The sequence below is a fragment of the Danio aesculapii genome, chromosome 19 (assembly GCF_903798145.1).
Source record: "Danio aesculapii chromosome 19, fDanAes4.1, whole genome shotgun sequence".
Taxonomy (NCBI): Eukaryota; Metazoa; Chordata; class Actinopteri; order Cypriniformes; family Danionidae; genus Danio; species Danio aesculapii.
Genome location: NC_079453.1, coordinates 38,549,260 through 38,563,181, shown reverse-complemented (window position 1 = coordinate 38,563,181; position 13,922 = coordinate 38,549,260). Strand labels below are relative to the sequence as shown.

The 13,922-nt window shown below is 32.6% G+C and overlaps 1 protein-coding gene across 1 annotated transcript; it reads right to left on the bottom strand.

Moving 5' to 3' along the window:
- Positions 1–969: 969 nt before the first annotated feature.
- On the bottom strand, positions 970–3,716 carry gjb9b (gap junction protein beta 9b). Its single transcript, XM_056479854.1, has 2 exons — positions 3,693–3,716; positions 970–2,120 (listed from the first exon to the last, which is right to left on the bottom strand). The coding sequence occupies exon 2, from the start codon at positions 2,076–2,078 to the stop codon at positions 1,305–1,307; it is 774 nt and encodes a 257-aa protein (XP_056335829.1). The 5' UTR covers positions 2,079–2,120; positions 3,693–3,716; the 3' UTR covers positions 970–1,304.
- Positions 3,717–13,922: the final 10,206 nt, after the last annotated feature.

Here is a 13,922-nt window from a genome sequence, read left to right as displayed (position 1 = left end):
GAGGGACATGATTTTGTAGCCTGTTTTTTGATCACCAAAAAAGAACACAAATAAACAGTTGCAATGCTTAAAAAAAAATACACTGTGTGCATTTTATAAATTTTTTTCTACATGCAATTTCAAAGAAGTGTCTCAGGAACATGACAAAAAGCTTGGAAATATGATATTTATATGCAAAAATTTTAATGTATTTTTTACTCATTACAATGTAAAAAATAAATCATTTACAAAAAGGCTTTTAAAATTACATTTTAGTCAGCAACCACTTTTGGTTGTTAAATATGGGGGACTGAAATATTACCAAATGCCAGGAATGACCCCAATATCTAATGATTCACGTTCAAAATATACCCGATAACCCTGCTGCGTTAGAATATTTCACAGCATGATTCCTGTAAACAATATGAATACACAGTGCATTTACTCACACAGACTATTACATTGTATGGAACAAACATATTAAGAAAATCATTTAAGAAAATATGAAAAAAATATTTAGTCCCGCTTTCAAGGCTTTCAACTTCAAGTGCTCCATGCTTAAAATCAGTGTTTTGTAAACAATTATACATTTAAATATGTACACTAGGCGGCAGTGTGCATCTAAATAAGTAAATAAGACACACAACGACCTTCTAATTTCATCAAAATTATTACATACTGTATACAAAAATAGTTATTTATTAGCATGGTTCAAACACATTTTTACTACAAAAATTCCATGACTTTTCCATGATTTTTCCAAGACCTTCGATTAAATTTTCATGACCTAAGTTTCATGCATTGTCTACATTTGCGTGGTAAAAAAACAGTACATGTAAAAATTTATTACAGCATATCGTAAAACATGCAACAATCTATTTAGTTTCAGCTTATATATATATATATATATATATATATATATATATATATATATATATATATATATATATATATATATATATATATATATATGTGTGTGTGTGTGTGTGTAAAATTGATTTAGATAATGCTTACACCACACTAATAATGTGAGAGTATGTGATTGGCCAAGGACAGAATAGTAGTAAAGACAACTAACCTACAGTAAATTCAAGTATACAGATATCTGTTTTCCATGACTTTTCCAAAACTTTGTGGGTTTTTCTGAATTTCCAAAACATCATTCAGGCCTGGAAAATGCCTTGTCAAAATTCCATGACTTTTCCAGGTTTTCCATGACCGTACCCTGTATTAGTCATAGCAGTTACGGTCAAAGGAAAAGTCCTTAAATATTTTAAATGCAATATCCCTTATTGTTTATTACGCAATCAGAGTTCAGACCATTATTAGGTCAACTCTGAATTATTTTCTTTTTCTGCAGCCTTTGCCTTTTTAATATTGTTGAGATTCTGGTTGGACATGGCCGTGGGATCCACCCATTTGTGCAAGTGCAGTCTTTTCTCTTCTCTCCAATTACGCTGAAATTTGGCAACTTTCTTTGTAATCAGATACACCATCTCACAGATACACATAAAGATGCACACAGAGGAGGAGACCACCATAAAAAGAGTGAAGATTTTCTTCTCTGTGGGACGGGAGATGTAGCAGTCAACTGTATTTGGACAAGGTTCCGCAGTGCATTTGGTAACATTTGGCATGTCGAATTCATAAAGATAGTACAAAATAAACAGAAATGCTGCATCAAAGCCGGCTTTGAATATCAGGCTGATAATATAGGTGTACCACAGGCCTCCACGCTTTCTTCCAGGGTTTGCATACATGTTTTGGCCATTGCAGGTTGTGCTGTACTTCACATTCTTCATTTCTCGATATTTGACGTGAGCGACCACCATGAGAGATGGACAAGTGACAAAAATGAGCTGGAGAGCCCATAGACGGATGTGGGATATGGGGAAGAACTGGTCATAGCAGACGTTGGTGCAGCCTGGCTGGGCCGTGTTGCAGATGAAATCTTTCTGTTCGTCGCTCCACACTTGCTGGACAGACACCACAAACACCAAGATTCGGAAGATGAACACCACAGAGAGATAGACACGGCCAAACACGGTGGAGTATTGGCTAACCCCGCCAAGCAGGACCTCTAGAGACAACCAGTTCATGTCTTCTGCTGCAAACGGATGTCTTATTCCAGGATATTATCCCTACAAAATAAATAATGATGTATTAATATGTTTTTATTTACATTAAAATTCATTCATTCACTAATTTTCCTTCGGCTTAGTCCCTTTATTCATCCGGTGTCGTCACAGCGTAATAAACCGCCAACTTATCCAGCATATTTTGTACACAGCAGATGCCCTGGGAAACTGGGAAACATCCCTACACACTCATTAACAGACACGCTGATATACTATAGGCAATTTTGTTTACCCAATTCACCTATACCACAGGTCTTTGGACTGTGGGGGAAACCGAAGCACCCGGAGGAAACCCATGCGAACACGGGAAAAACATGCAAACTCTACACAGAAATACCAACTGACACAGCCAGGACTCGAACCAACGATCTTCTTGCTGTGAGGTGACAGTACTAAACACTGAGCCACCATGTTGCCTAAAATAAAATTGTATATTCAATTAATTACTTATTTTTAAATACATTTTTTGACATTTAATAGTCAATTGGACATGCTCATTTTCTCTGTTTGTACTGCACATTTAGATTTCCTTAGCTAATACTAAAAGCTTTAATATACTTCAAACTCAATTAAAAAATTTATTGGTATAATGAAATTTTAAACAAAGTCAGGCTAACATGAAGATATTGCTGGAAATTTAAAACTGCTGTAATTTTAGTTATGTTCATCTAAACATTGCTCTTAACAGCGTGAATGGCATCAGGATGTTTGGTAAAAGCAAATGTTGGTTTTCAAACTTCTTTTTTTACTCCTAAATAAAAAGTAACTATGATTATATAGTGTAATATGGATATCATATTAGGTAATAATAATATATAGGTAATCTTCGAAAACACCATTAGTTAAATAATACTGTTGAATGAATATCCAATTTTTTTCATAATGAGCATTGCAATGTTCCTTTTTTTAACATTCAGGGCATTTAAAATGATTTAAACCTTTTCATGTTTGGTAATCCATTTATTAATTATTGGAAATAATATTTTGACATGTGTACTGTACATAATACATTTTAATGAAATCAAATGGTTTTTATACAATATTTAATTATTCACACACACAAACAAACAAACAAACAATAAAATTGTTTCTAAAAGCAGCAGCGGTTGGAGGCTTTCATTTGATTCTTTCCACTTTTGTTCACAAACAAATCAATACCTTTGCAGCTTATGTATTTAAGGATATTTTAGTTCCATTTAATTGTTAGCCAGTATAGCTCTGTATATAGCTTTCACCATAGTATCCAATGTGCTTTTGTTACAGTTTGCAGTAGAAATAGGAAATTGGCAGACAACACACTATTCACATAGTTAGTATAACTTGTCAGAATGTTACACAAACTAGAGGCAAGCCATGAGTGTTATCATTACGATCTATAGCAGGCATGTGTATAACAAGCATAAAATATGCTTTAATTTGTCCTGATTTCTGCAAAACACAAGATCTGATCCAATTTTATCTGTTAACAGTCAATATTAATACTTTACATACTATATTGCGTTAGTACTAACTGATTTAAGAATAAACTGTCTTTAAACACTTTATCTTGAAGAGACCTAAGTGATCTGTCCTTACCTTTTGACGATTCTGGGTGTTATGAGGAAGAGCATAAGCTTTCCTTTGGCTGACAATCAAGAAATACCTGATTGGTGGATTAAATCTACAGTATGACAAATCACCAGTTTACATCAAAGAAAATGAACTGAACAAAAACAAAAATTAAACATTGTTGCTTCTGCTTCCACCGTAGGAGATTTGCAATGGTAGTTTTTTCGTAATGCCAGTCGCCAGGGGCATTTCATAAAGCTGGTAGTCAATGTTGTTTAAAACAATAATCAAACTTTGAAGTTCAAATACATGGCAATTATTTGTTTATATAATATAGGTGTGTGTTTGTATGGGTGTGTGTGTTTATATTGGCCCGTTGTCCACTGGGGTTTTATACTCGAGGATTTTACATGAGAACAAGGAAACAATGGTGTCTGAGGCTCACGGTATGCCCATTTTCATATACCAATCTCTTATTATTCTACAATGCCTCTGTATACCCAGATTTTATCTTTATAGGGCACATTTAAAAAGCTTACGATTTGCTAAAAGATAAAGTAAAAGTTGTACAGTAGATAAATATATACTTTTTACACTTATTACATATATTTATTTTCTTTATTAAATTAATAATATATCCAGTAATTTTTTTAAACAAAATTAATTTAATAATATTGATGACACCAAGTTTTTCATGATGAGCATTGCAATGTTCCCTTTTTTAACTCTCATGGTACTTAAAATGATTGTCACTGATTTGAGTATAAATTGTCTTTAAACACTTTATTTTAAAGAGATCTAAGCGATCTGTCCCTAGCTTTTGATGATTCTGGATTTTATGAGGAAGAGCAAAAGTTTCCTTTCGCTGACAATCAAGAAATAGTTGCACTGTAAAATGATTGCACCAATTGAATGTGTTGACAACTTATATATCAAAGTTTTACTTGGCTGAACTTATTATACTTACAAAAAGTGTCAGATAACTCATAACTGTCAGATAAATATATATATATATATATATATATATATATATATATATATATATATATATATATATATATATATATATATATATATATATATATATATATATATATATTAGTTAAAAGTGCTGTTTGTAAGTTTTTGACTCTTCTAAAGCATAGAAATACCATAATATGTTTGCAGATATTTAAGAAACAAGCCATGTGAACATTCTTATTTATCTAAAAAATAATGCTGAAGTCACTTATTCTGCTTTAAATATGTGCCTTTCGTGCCGGAACGGCTGTCTTTGTTTGGGTCCCTTTAACCCACCAAACGCCACTTTAGCCACTTATATTTCAGCACCCCGGTTTGCCTTGGTGGAAAACCACATATTTGATTCGTTCAGTCAGAAAGGCTCTCAATGTATGTGCCCGCCACTGAAAAAATGTGTCCTCCGGTAGACGGTAACAGCCCCGAAATGCAGATTGAGAGTTCCACATGAGGTGGTTATTAATTAGCAAATAATATAAATATTACAATCATAAACATTAGGTGAACAGGTTACATTGTAGCCGGTGTCCTAACAACACGCTATCTGACAAGGTTTGCAGTGATAAGAAATTTGGCTTTTTGCACCAGAAGAAACATGACAGAATTTTAAATACAGCCATTCAAAAGCAAAGAATAGTGGACTTACTGCATTCCAGCGAAATGTTAAGGTTTACCATCTAATTAGTACATATTAAACCTCTTTAACATTATTATTTGTACATGCTGAATGATTGATAATTGTTGGCTTGCACTGAGTCACAGTTTTAAAGTTCGATTTCAAGCGGTTTATTTTGGTGAAAGTGCTGCTGCTTTCAGTAGTATGGCATTAAATGTCATGTAAAACGACATTCAAACTCACATTGTTAGCATTTAACACTGAATAAAGCACATGAGGTGTACATGAGATGATCATAGGACCTACTTCAACCACTGGGTGTCAAACTAACACACTGCACCTTTAAATTAACTGCTTCAAACTAACTTTTAAATACTGTGAGTATGTACAAATTATACATTTTTAATAAAACTATATATACACACACTCAAAAAATATTTCTTTTTGCTTGTTCAAACTACCCATTTAAAATGAGCTGAAACAACACAATTCTTGAGATTTCATTGGGACAAATTCATTTTTTATGTTCAATCCACATTAATTTGTTAAAAGTGTTAAGTTAACTTAATCAATTTGTGTTGGAACAACATGAATGAATTGTGTGGAACCCTGCATTTTTTACAGTGTATATATATATATATATACACACACACAGTATACACATGCACAGTATACATTGTAATACTTTTACTTTAATTTACCCTTGTTCACATTTGGATGACAACAGATGATGAACGTCTTTCTGTAGGTTTGATTGTGCTGGCTAAAGCAGGTTGACAGATTTTGGGTGGGGCTGGGATCAGTTTGGATGTTTTGAACGTGCATTTCATGTTAAATATTTATGTACCTACTCATTTTTAGTTTTTAGGCTTTTTTTGTGTGTTTGGTAGGGTTTTGGACAATTTGGGCTGAAAACATTTAACTGTATCTGGCAACATTGACCACCATTTTCTCACTGTGGTTGTGATGTGTGTTTGTCTGAGGTTCTCCCCAGATACCAGCTTTTTTGCCGAAATTTGTATTTTCAAATTTTCAAAAATCTCTTTTTAGTATTGAATTGAACCATGGTGCATTAGTGGAACCATTAGTCATCTTCATTAATTTAAGGTAAGTAATGTCAAGTATTAGGGTGGCACAGTGGCTCAGTGGTTAGCACTGTTACCTCACAGGAAGAAAATCAGGTGCTCCAGTTTCCCCCACAGTCCAAAGACATGCAGTATAGGTGAACTGGATAAATTAAGCTGGCTGTATAATGTGTGTGAATGAGAGAGTGTATGGGTATTTCCCACTCGTATTATCAAGTCCTCTTAACTTTAACAAGAGTTAAGACAACTTCAATATTTAAGTTCACTAAACTTAAACAATGTCCACTTAAATTATAATGTCCAATCAACATTACTCTTAATAACAACAAAAACTTATCTATTTAAGTTTACTAAACTTAGACCACATACAGCTTGCTTGTATTGTCAAGTCCTGTCAACTTTAACCTGAGTTGAGACAACTTTACTATTTAAGTGAAGTAAACTTAACATTTCAAGGCAACGCGAACACTATTTTAAGTTAAAACCTTTTTTTTAATAGTGTGGTGGATTATATCTACAGTATGACAATTACCAGTTTACATGAATTGAAATGAACTGAACAAAAACAAAAAGAAAACATTGTTGCTTCTGCTTCCACTGTGTGAGATTTACTATGGTAATCAGCTTTTTCGTAATGCCAGTCGCCAGCAGCATTTCATAAAGCTGGTAGTCAATGTTGTTTAAAACAATAAGCAAACACTAAAGTTCAAGAGAATGGCAGTTCTTTGTTTATATAGTGTGTGTGGATGCATGTGTGTGTGTGCCTGCATGCACACGTATGTGTGTGTGTTTGTGTTTTGCTGACTACTATACTACACTCAAACATGATTTTTGCTGCTTGTTCAAAGTACTTAATTAAAATGAGCTGAATGAACACAATTCTAGAGCTTTTTTGTGGACAATTGTTTTATTGTTTTCTGTTCAATCCAGTTAAATTTGTAAAACATTTAAGGTAATTTAATCGATTTGTGTTGGGACAATATAAAGGAATTGTATGGAACTCTGCATTTTTAGAGCGTATATGAGCATGACTGCATTAAAATAACATCTTAAGTCATAATCTTATAACTCAAATCTCATAAACCTATACAACATTTAAAAAAATTTTTTTTAGTGCATCAAGAATAAAGTTGGTTATTCTTCTTTATGTTGTCACAAAAAAAACTGTGGTGTAAAGATAATCAGTGGCATTATATGAAACGAAATCAAAAGTTCAAAGCAACCGCAGTCAAACTGAAAGTGTTTTTACATTGTTTAGAAACCTGACTCAAAGCAACATTCCTTAAAGAGGTGGATTATTTTGTGTGGTCACATTTTCATAAGAAAAGAAAGCACATGTGGGTCAAAGCTGTATAGACAAGTGTATAATAATAATACAATAGGAAGGGTTTTGATCCATTGTATGTGCAAGTTACTGTACAAGAAAAGTGTACATTAAAATAAGTGTCAAGTAAGTATCACCGTGTCGGAAACAATTTATTTGACATGAATTTAAACAAACAAATTAAGTTGAACATTACAATTTTTTTTGTAACAAATTTGTTTGTTTAAATTCAACACATATAAATTGTTTGCAAAAAATTTTCCAACATAATTTTTTTCAGTGTGTATATAGTGGTCATTGCTCAGTAACAGATAGTAAACAATTTAGGGCTCACGTTTTCAAAATAAATATCCCACAAACATAATAATTTAAACATAAGCTTAGGGAGGAAATTGATCATTGTTGTCTCATAGGGTATATGCAGAGCTAGTGTTTCTTCCCATACTGATAAACGTCTGGTTAACGGTTAATGTGACTTTTTTCCATTTTACATTTCACAGCATCAATGCTGTAATGTATTTAAAATATATTAATTTAAACCGACTTTGGCATTCATCTAGTTGCTCAAGAGTAAAACTAAATAAAAAGCCATTTACACACACGCGCCTGTCAGGATTAGCAGGCTAACACAGAGGCTCTATTGAATATACTGGGGTAAAATAAATGTTCATATTTTAAAGGCATGGCAGGGAAAAATGTTATTTAATGCAGTGCTTCTTGTGCATTCTGAGACCCACTTTATATCGGATATCACTCGGCCAATGGAGATCACTGATTTTTAAAGAAAACAGACCTTAAACATGCCAGTTTTGTAACGTCATGGCGCACTTGACCCAGGGTACTGACAAATCAAAAGTCCTCCCGCATACTGCATATACCATAAAACACTTGGCTTATCAAACGCAGGCTAAGGCATGCGTATTAGAGGTCATATGAAATTAAAATAAAGTTTTGTTTTTTTTTTATTTTAGTTTTAACTCATCAGCTCCAGATAAACAACAAAGTAGGCATACATGCAAATGTGAGTCGTGTAACAGTTTGTTTTGTATTATGATTGGCCTGTTGTCCAACGAGGTTTTACATTAGTACTTACATGAGAACAAGGCTCACGATATGCCCATTTCCATATACCGATCTCTTATTATTCTACAATGCCTCTGTTTCCCCAGATTTTCTTTATCAGGTACCTTTAAAAAGTGTAGGATGTACTAAAAGACACAGTAAAAAATTGTAGACACAAATTCTTTTTTAAGGATTATTACATATGTTTATTTTACTTATTATAGAAATAATATATCCAGTAATCTGAAAAAAACTACTTAAATTTTTTTTATAATGAGCATTGCAATGTTCCCCTTTTTTGCGTGGTAACTAAATTGATTTAAACCTTTTTCATGTTTGGTAATAATCCATTATTAAATAGTGGACATAATATTTTGCACAGCTGTGCACTGCACATTATACATTTTAAGGAAATTTAAATGGTTTTTATACAATATTTACGTATTCACACACAGATACACGCACACACGCACACACACACACGCACACACACACACACACACACACACACACACACACACACGCACACACAGGTTTTCTTCATACTGTTAAAAAGTACAGCTTTTTAATTAATTTATTTGCTATCATTTGTAATACTAATGTGACCTATAATGTCAGGAATTCCACTTTCTGGAATCAATATACTTTCAGTTTCAGAATGAGTATTCTTTTTGTTCAAAACAGAATGGCCATTAGGCAAAAGTGCTTTTCAATAATTAAATTTGATACATTTATTTTCTTCCTTTCTCTTTAAAGACAATGTGTCCCCCCCTTCCCCCACCCACAGAAAAAAGGAAAAATATGTCAACAAACAATTAAATTGTTTCTAAAAGCAGCAGCGATCCATTTTGGAGGCTTTCATTTGATTCTTTCCACTTTTGTTCACAAACAAATCAATACCTTTGCAGCTTATGTATTTAAGGATATTTTAGTTCCATTTAATTGTTAGCCAGTATAGCTCTGCATATAGCTTTCACCATAGTATCCAATGTCCTTTTGTTACAGTTTGCAGTAGATATAGGATTTGGCAGACAACAGACTATTCACATGGTTAGTATAACTTGTCATAATTTGATACAAACTAGAGGCAAACCATGAGTGTTATCATTACGATCTATAGCAGGCATGTGTATAACAAGCATAAAATGTGCTTTAATTTGTCCTGATTTCTGCAAAACACAAGATCTGATCCAATTTTATCTGTTAACAGTCAATATTAATAATTTACATACTATATTGCGTTAGTACTAACTGATTTAAGAATAAACTGTCTTTAAACACTTTATCTTGAAGAGACCTAAGTGATCTGTCCTTACCTTTTGACGATTCTGGGTGTTATGAGGAAGAGCAAAAGCTTTCCTTTGGCTGACAATCAAGAAATACCTGATTGGTGGATTAAATCTACAGTATGACAAATCACCAGTTTACATCAAAGAAAATTAACTGAACAAAAACAAAAATTAAACATTGTTGCTTCTGCTTCCACCGTAGGAGATTTACAATAGTAATTAGTTTTTTGTAATGCCAGTTGCCAGAGGCATTTCAAAGGATGGCAATTTTTTGTTTATATAAAGTAGGTGTGGGTGTGTTTACATATGTGTGTTTGAGAGCACTGTACTGCACTCAAAAAATATTTTTGCTGCTTGTTCAAAGTACTTAATTAAAAGGAGCTTAAATTGTGAATGAACACAATTCTAGAGCTTTTTTGTGGACAATTGTTTTATTGTTTTCTGTTCAATCCAGTTAAATTTGTAAAAACAATTAAGTTACCTTAATCGATTTGTGTTGAAACAACATAAAGGAATTGTGTGGAACTCAGCATTTTAGAGCGTGTATGAGCATGACTGCATTAAAATAACATTGTTTTATATAAAGAGTCATAATCTTATATTACAGTGATAACTTAAATCTCATAAAAGATTTTAGACTTTTACACGCCTGAAACTTGTCTATAGCGCTTGTTCACTGCTGCTCTTATAGTTGTGTAAATTGCTTCCTTGTCCTCATTTGTAAGTCGCTTTGGATAAAAGCGTCTGCTAAATGACTAAATGTAAATGTAAAATTATTATGACATGTAGTTGGGCTGACAACAGAGGTGAGGGCCCAAATGCAGTTTATTAAAGCTGAGTCAGGAAGGAAATGGTCAAAACGGGCAAACAGTAGCATGAGGGTAATCCAAAAGTATAGTCGTGATCACAGGAAAAGAGGTCAATACAGGCGGCAAAACAACATAAACGGTAAACAAGACAATGGTCAAAATACAGCACGATTAGACAAGAGTAACTCTTTGTAATGTTCACAGAAAACAAGACTCAGCAAAAGATAAGTGAGAATGTGCTGTATATATAGTCCTGTAATCAGTATACTGTACATGAGCTTCAGCTGTGTGAGGGTAATCAGGGAGTGAGCTGGGACTGGTGTGTGAGTGAGGTGCACGATGGTATATGTAGTTAGGTTAGATCGCTGGTGATCATAAAACTTTCAATATATATATATTTTTTACTGTCATTTGACACCTTATGATTAGTGCATCAAGAATAAAATTGGTTATTCTTCTTTATGTTGTCACAAAAAAAACTGTGGTGTAAAGATAATCAGTGGCATTATATGAAACGAAATTAAAAGTTCAAAGCAACCGCAGTCAAACTGAAAGTGTTTTTACATTGTTTAGAAACCTGACTCAAAGCAACATTCCTTAAAGAGGTGGATTATTTTGTGTGGTCACATTTTCATAAGAAAAGAAAGCACATGTGGATCAAAGCTGTATAGCCAAGTGTACAGTATAATAATAATACAATAGGAAGGGTTTTGATCCATTGAACTGTACAAGAGTAAGTTGTTTCTGGGCAAAGATACTAGAGACAATAAATCAAATCATTATTGTTGAGATACCTCATGACCTTTTTATGGATTTTAAAAACATTTCATTATTATAGATATTTTTTATATTTTAATTATTTTTATGATTATATTTTTGTATATTTTGATCCATATGAAAAATAAATTCTTAAATAATTCATTTGAATGCATTTTTTAAAACTTGTCTGTCTTTGTAATTATGTTTTAAGTGAAAAATCCCATTTGCCATTCACACATTGAGTCAAATCAATTAATTTACTACCTGTTTTGCTCTTGAAAAGCTTAGAATTTACTAAAAGACACAATAAAGCTTACATTTATAGAAGTGTCCCTTTCAGATGCAAAATCTATTGGAAAAGAGTACTTACAGTAAATGATCCAAGGTTAGTATTCTATTTAAGGTTTGCAGTAGTCAGTTTACTGTTTTTGCGCCATTGTTGGCTGTTATGGGAATAAGCTTATCTGTCTGCATTCCCCACATAAACAAACATATAAATTACACTCCCATCAGCAGTTTTATGGATTTATTGTTTCACACTAATATACACTGTTTTGCAAAGAGAAATAAATAGCACAAAAAACTAAACACACTATATACATATATATATATATATATATATATATATATATATATATATATATATATATATATATATATATATATATATATATATATGCATACTTATACATATACATACATATATATACAACTGATTTGTTTTATCTTTGCCAGTAAATAATATTTTACTAGATATTTTTCAAGACACTTCTACGTAAATTAGGTTAACTAGGCAGGTTAGAGTAATTAGGCAAGTAACTGTATAATGATGGTTTGTTCTGTATATCGAAAAAAAAATTGCTGAAAATTTTCTTGCTCTGTTAAACATCATTTGGGAAATATTATAATAGAAAAAAACTTCAAAGGGGGACTAATAATTCGGACTTCAACTCTGTATATATATATGTATATATATATCAATGTATAAATCATGTATAAATATATCAATATATATTCAACTCTGTATATATATATGTATATATATATATACATATATATGTGTTAGAGCTATGTTTTGGTCATAAAATGTCTCTATTAATTAAATTCATATAAAGTCATGAATATTTTCTAAATAAATTAACACTGTACAGATCTTTTCTCGCAAGCAGGATTGTTCTAATAAATGTACACCAATGAGCCATTATATATATGAGAACATTATGACATCCTACCTAAAATATGCAGTTGGTTGCTCCCAAAACAGCGCTGAATCATGGATTCTTTAAGATCTTTGGTTTCTGGCACCACGACATTAACAGCAGAACCTGTCTTTTAGGTTGTGAGGTGGAGGTGTATTAAAGCTTGTTGGAACTTGTTGCCCAGAGCATCCCACCCAGCTCAATTTGGAAATATGGGAAGTTTGGAAAGTTTAACAGTTCCTGGTGCCATCACTTCAAAAGTGAAACTCATAAGGGGACCTTCTCACTCTCCAGTTCAGACTCTCCCAAGTCGTAGGCATTTTCAGTAAAGGTTAAGATTCATAAAATTCTGATCCCTCTGAAGCTACAAATACCATATTCACAGCAGAGGGTGAGAAGCATTCCTCTTAAATAAGCATCATTACAATTTTGTGTGGCTTGTACCAAAGTCAGACCAGACCAGATAGTTGCATTGCCTTTGACTGTAGGGTTGGGTACTGAAACTTGGTGCTATATAACTGGTACAGAATGTAAAGTATTTAATTGCTCCAAATATTAACACAGATTTTGGAGCTGTCGATTGAATTTTTTAATCAGTAATCTGTATGTAACAACTGTTAATATATTGTGATTATTGTTTAACTTGCTTATTGTATAAGCATTATTGTATAAGCATGTATTACTGAAATATATAAAGAGTTCAGATGCAAAAACCTCTAAATGCTGTCTGAAATTTCCCTCTAAAAATGGCATTTATATCAGGCTTCTGTGTGTAGGTTTAGTAATATCACTATTATGGTAAAGAATAAGTTCTTTTCCTGGTCTTTAAAGTGAAATATCTCGACATAAACATAGGAGGCTGAGAAAAATTTTCATTTTTTAATGGAAATTTTAGATGGCACTTAAAGGGCACCTATGGTAAAAAATCTACTTTTCAAGCTGTTTGGACAGACATATTTGCATGTATGGTGTATAGACTGTCATATTGGGAAGATATAAGCACACCCAGTGCTTTTTTTTCAATTTAACAACATAAAAAACGGTGGACCAATTGGAGCTGTTTTCAAATCGACCGCTACCTGACGTAGGAGAGCGGT

Bases quoted from the DNA above. Each gene is read 5' to 3' on its own strand.
- gjb9b (XM_056479854.1), bottom strand. From the start codon at position 2,078: ATGAACTGGTTGTCTCTAGAGGTCCTGCTTGGCGGGGTTAGCCAATAC.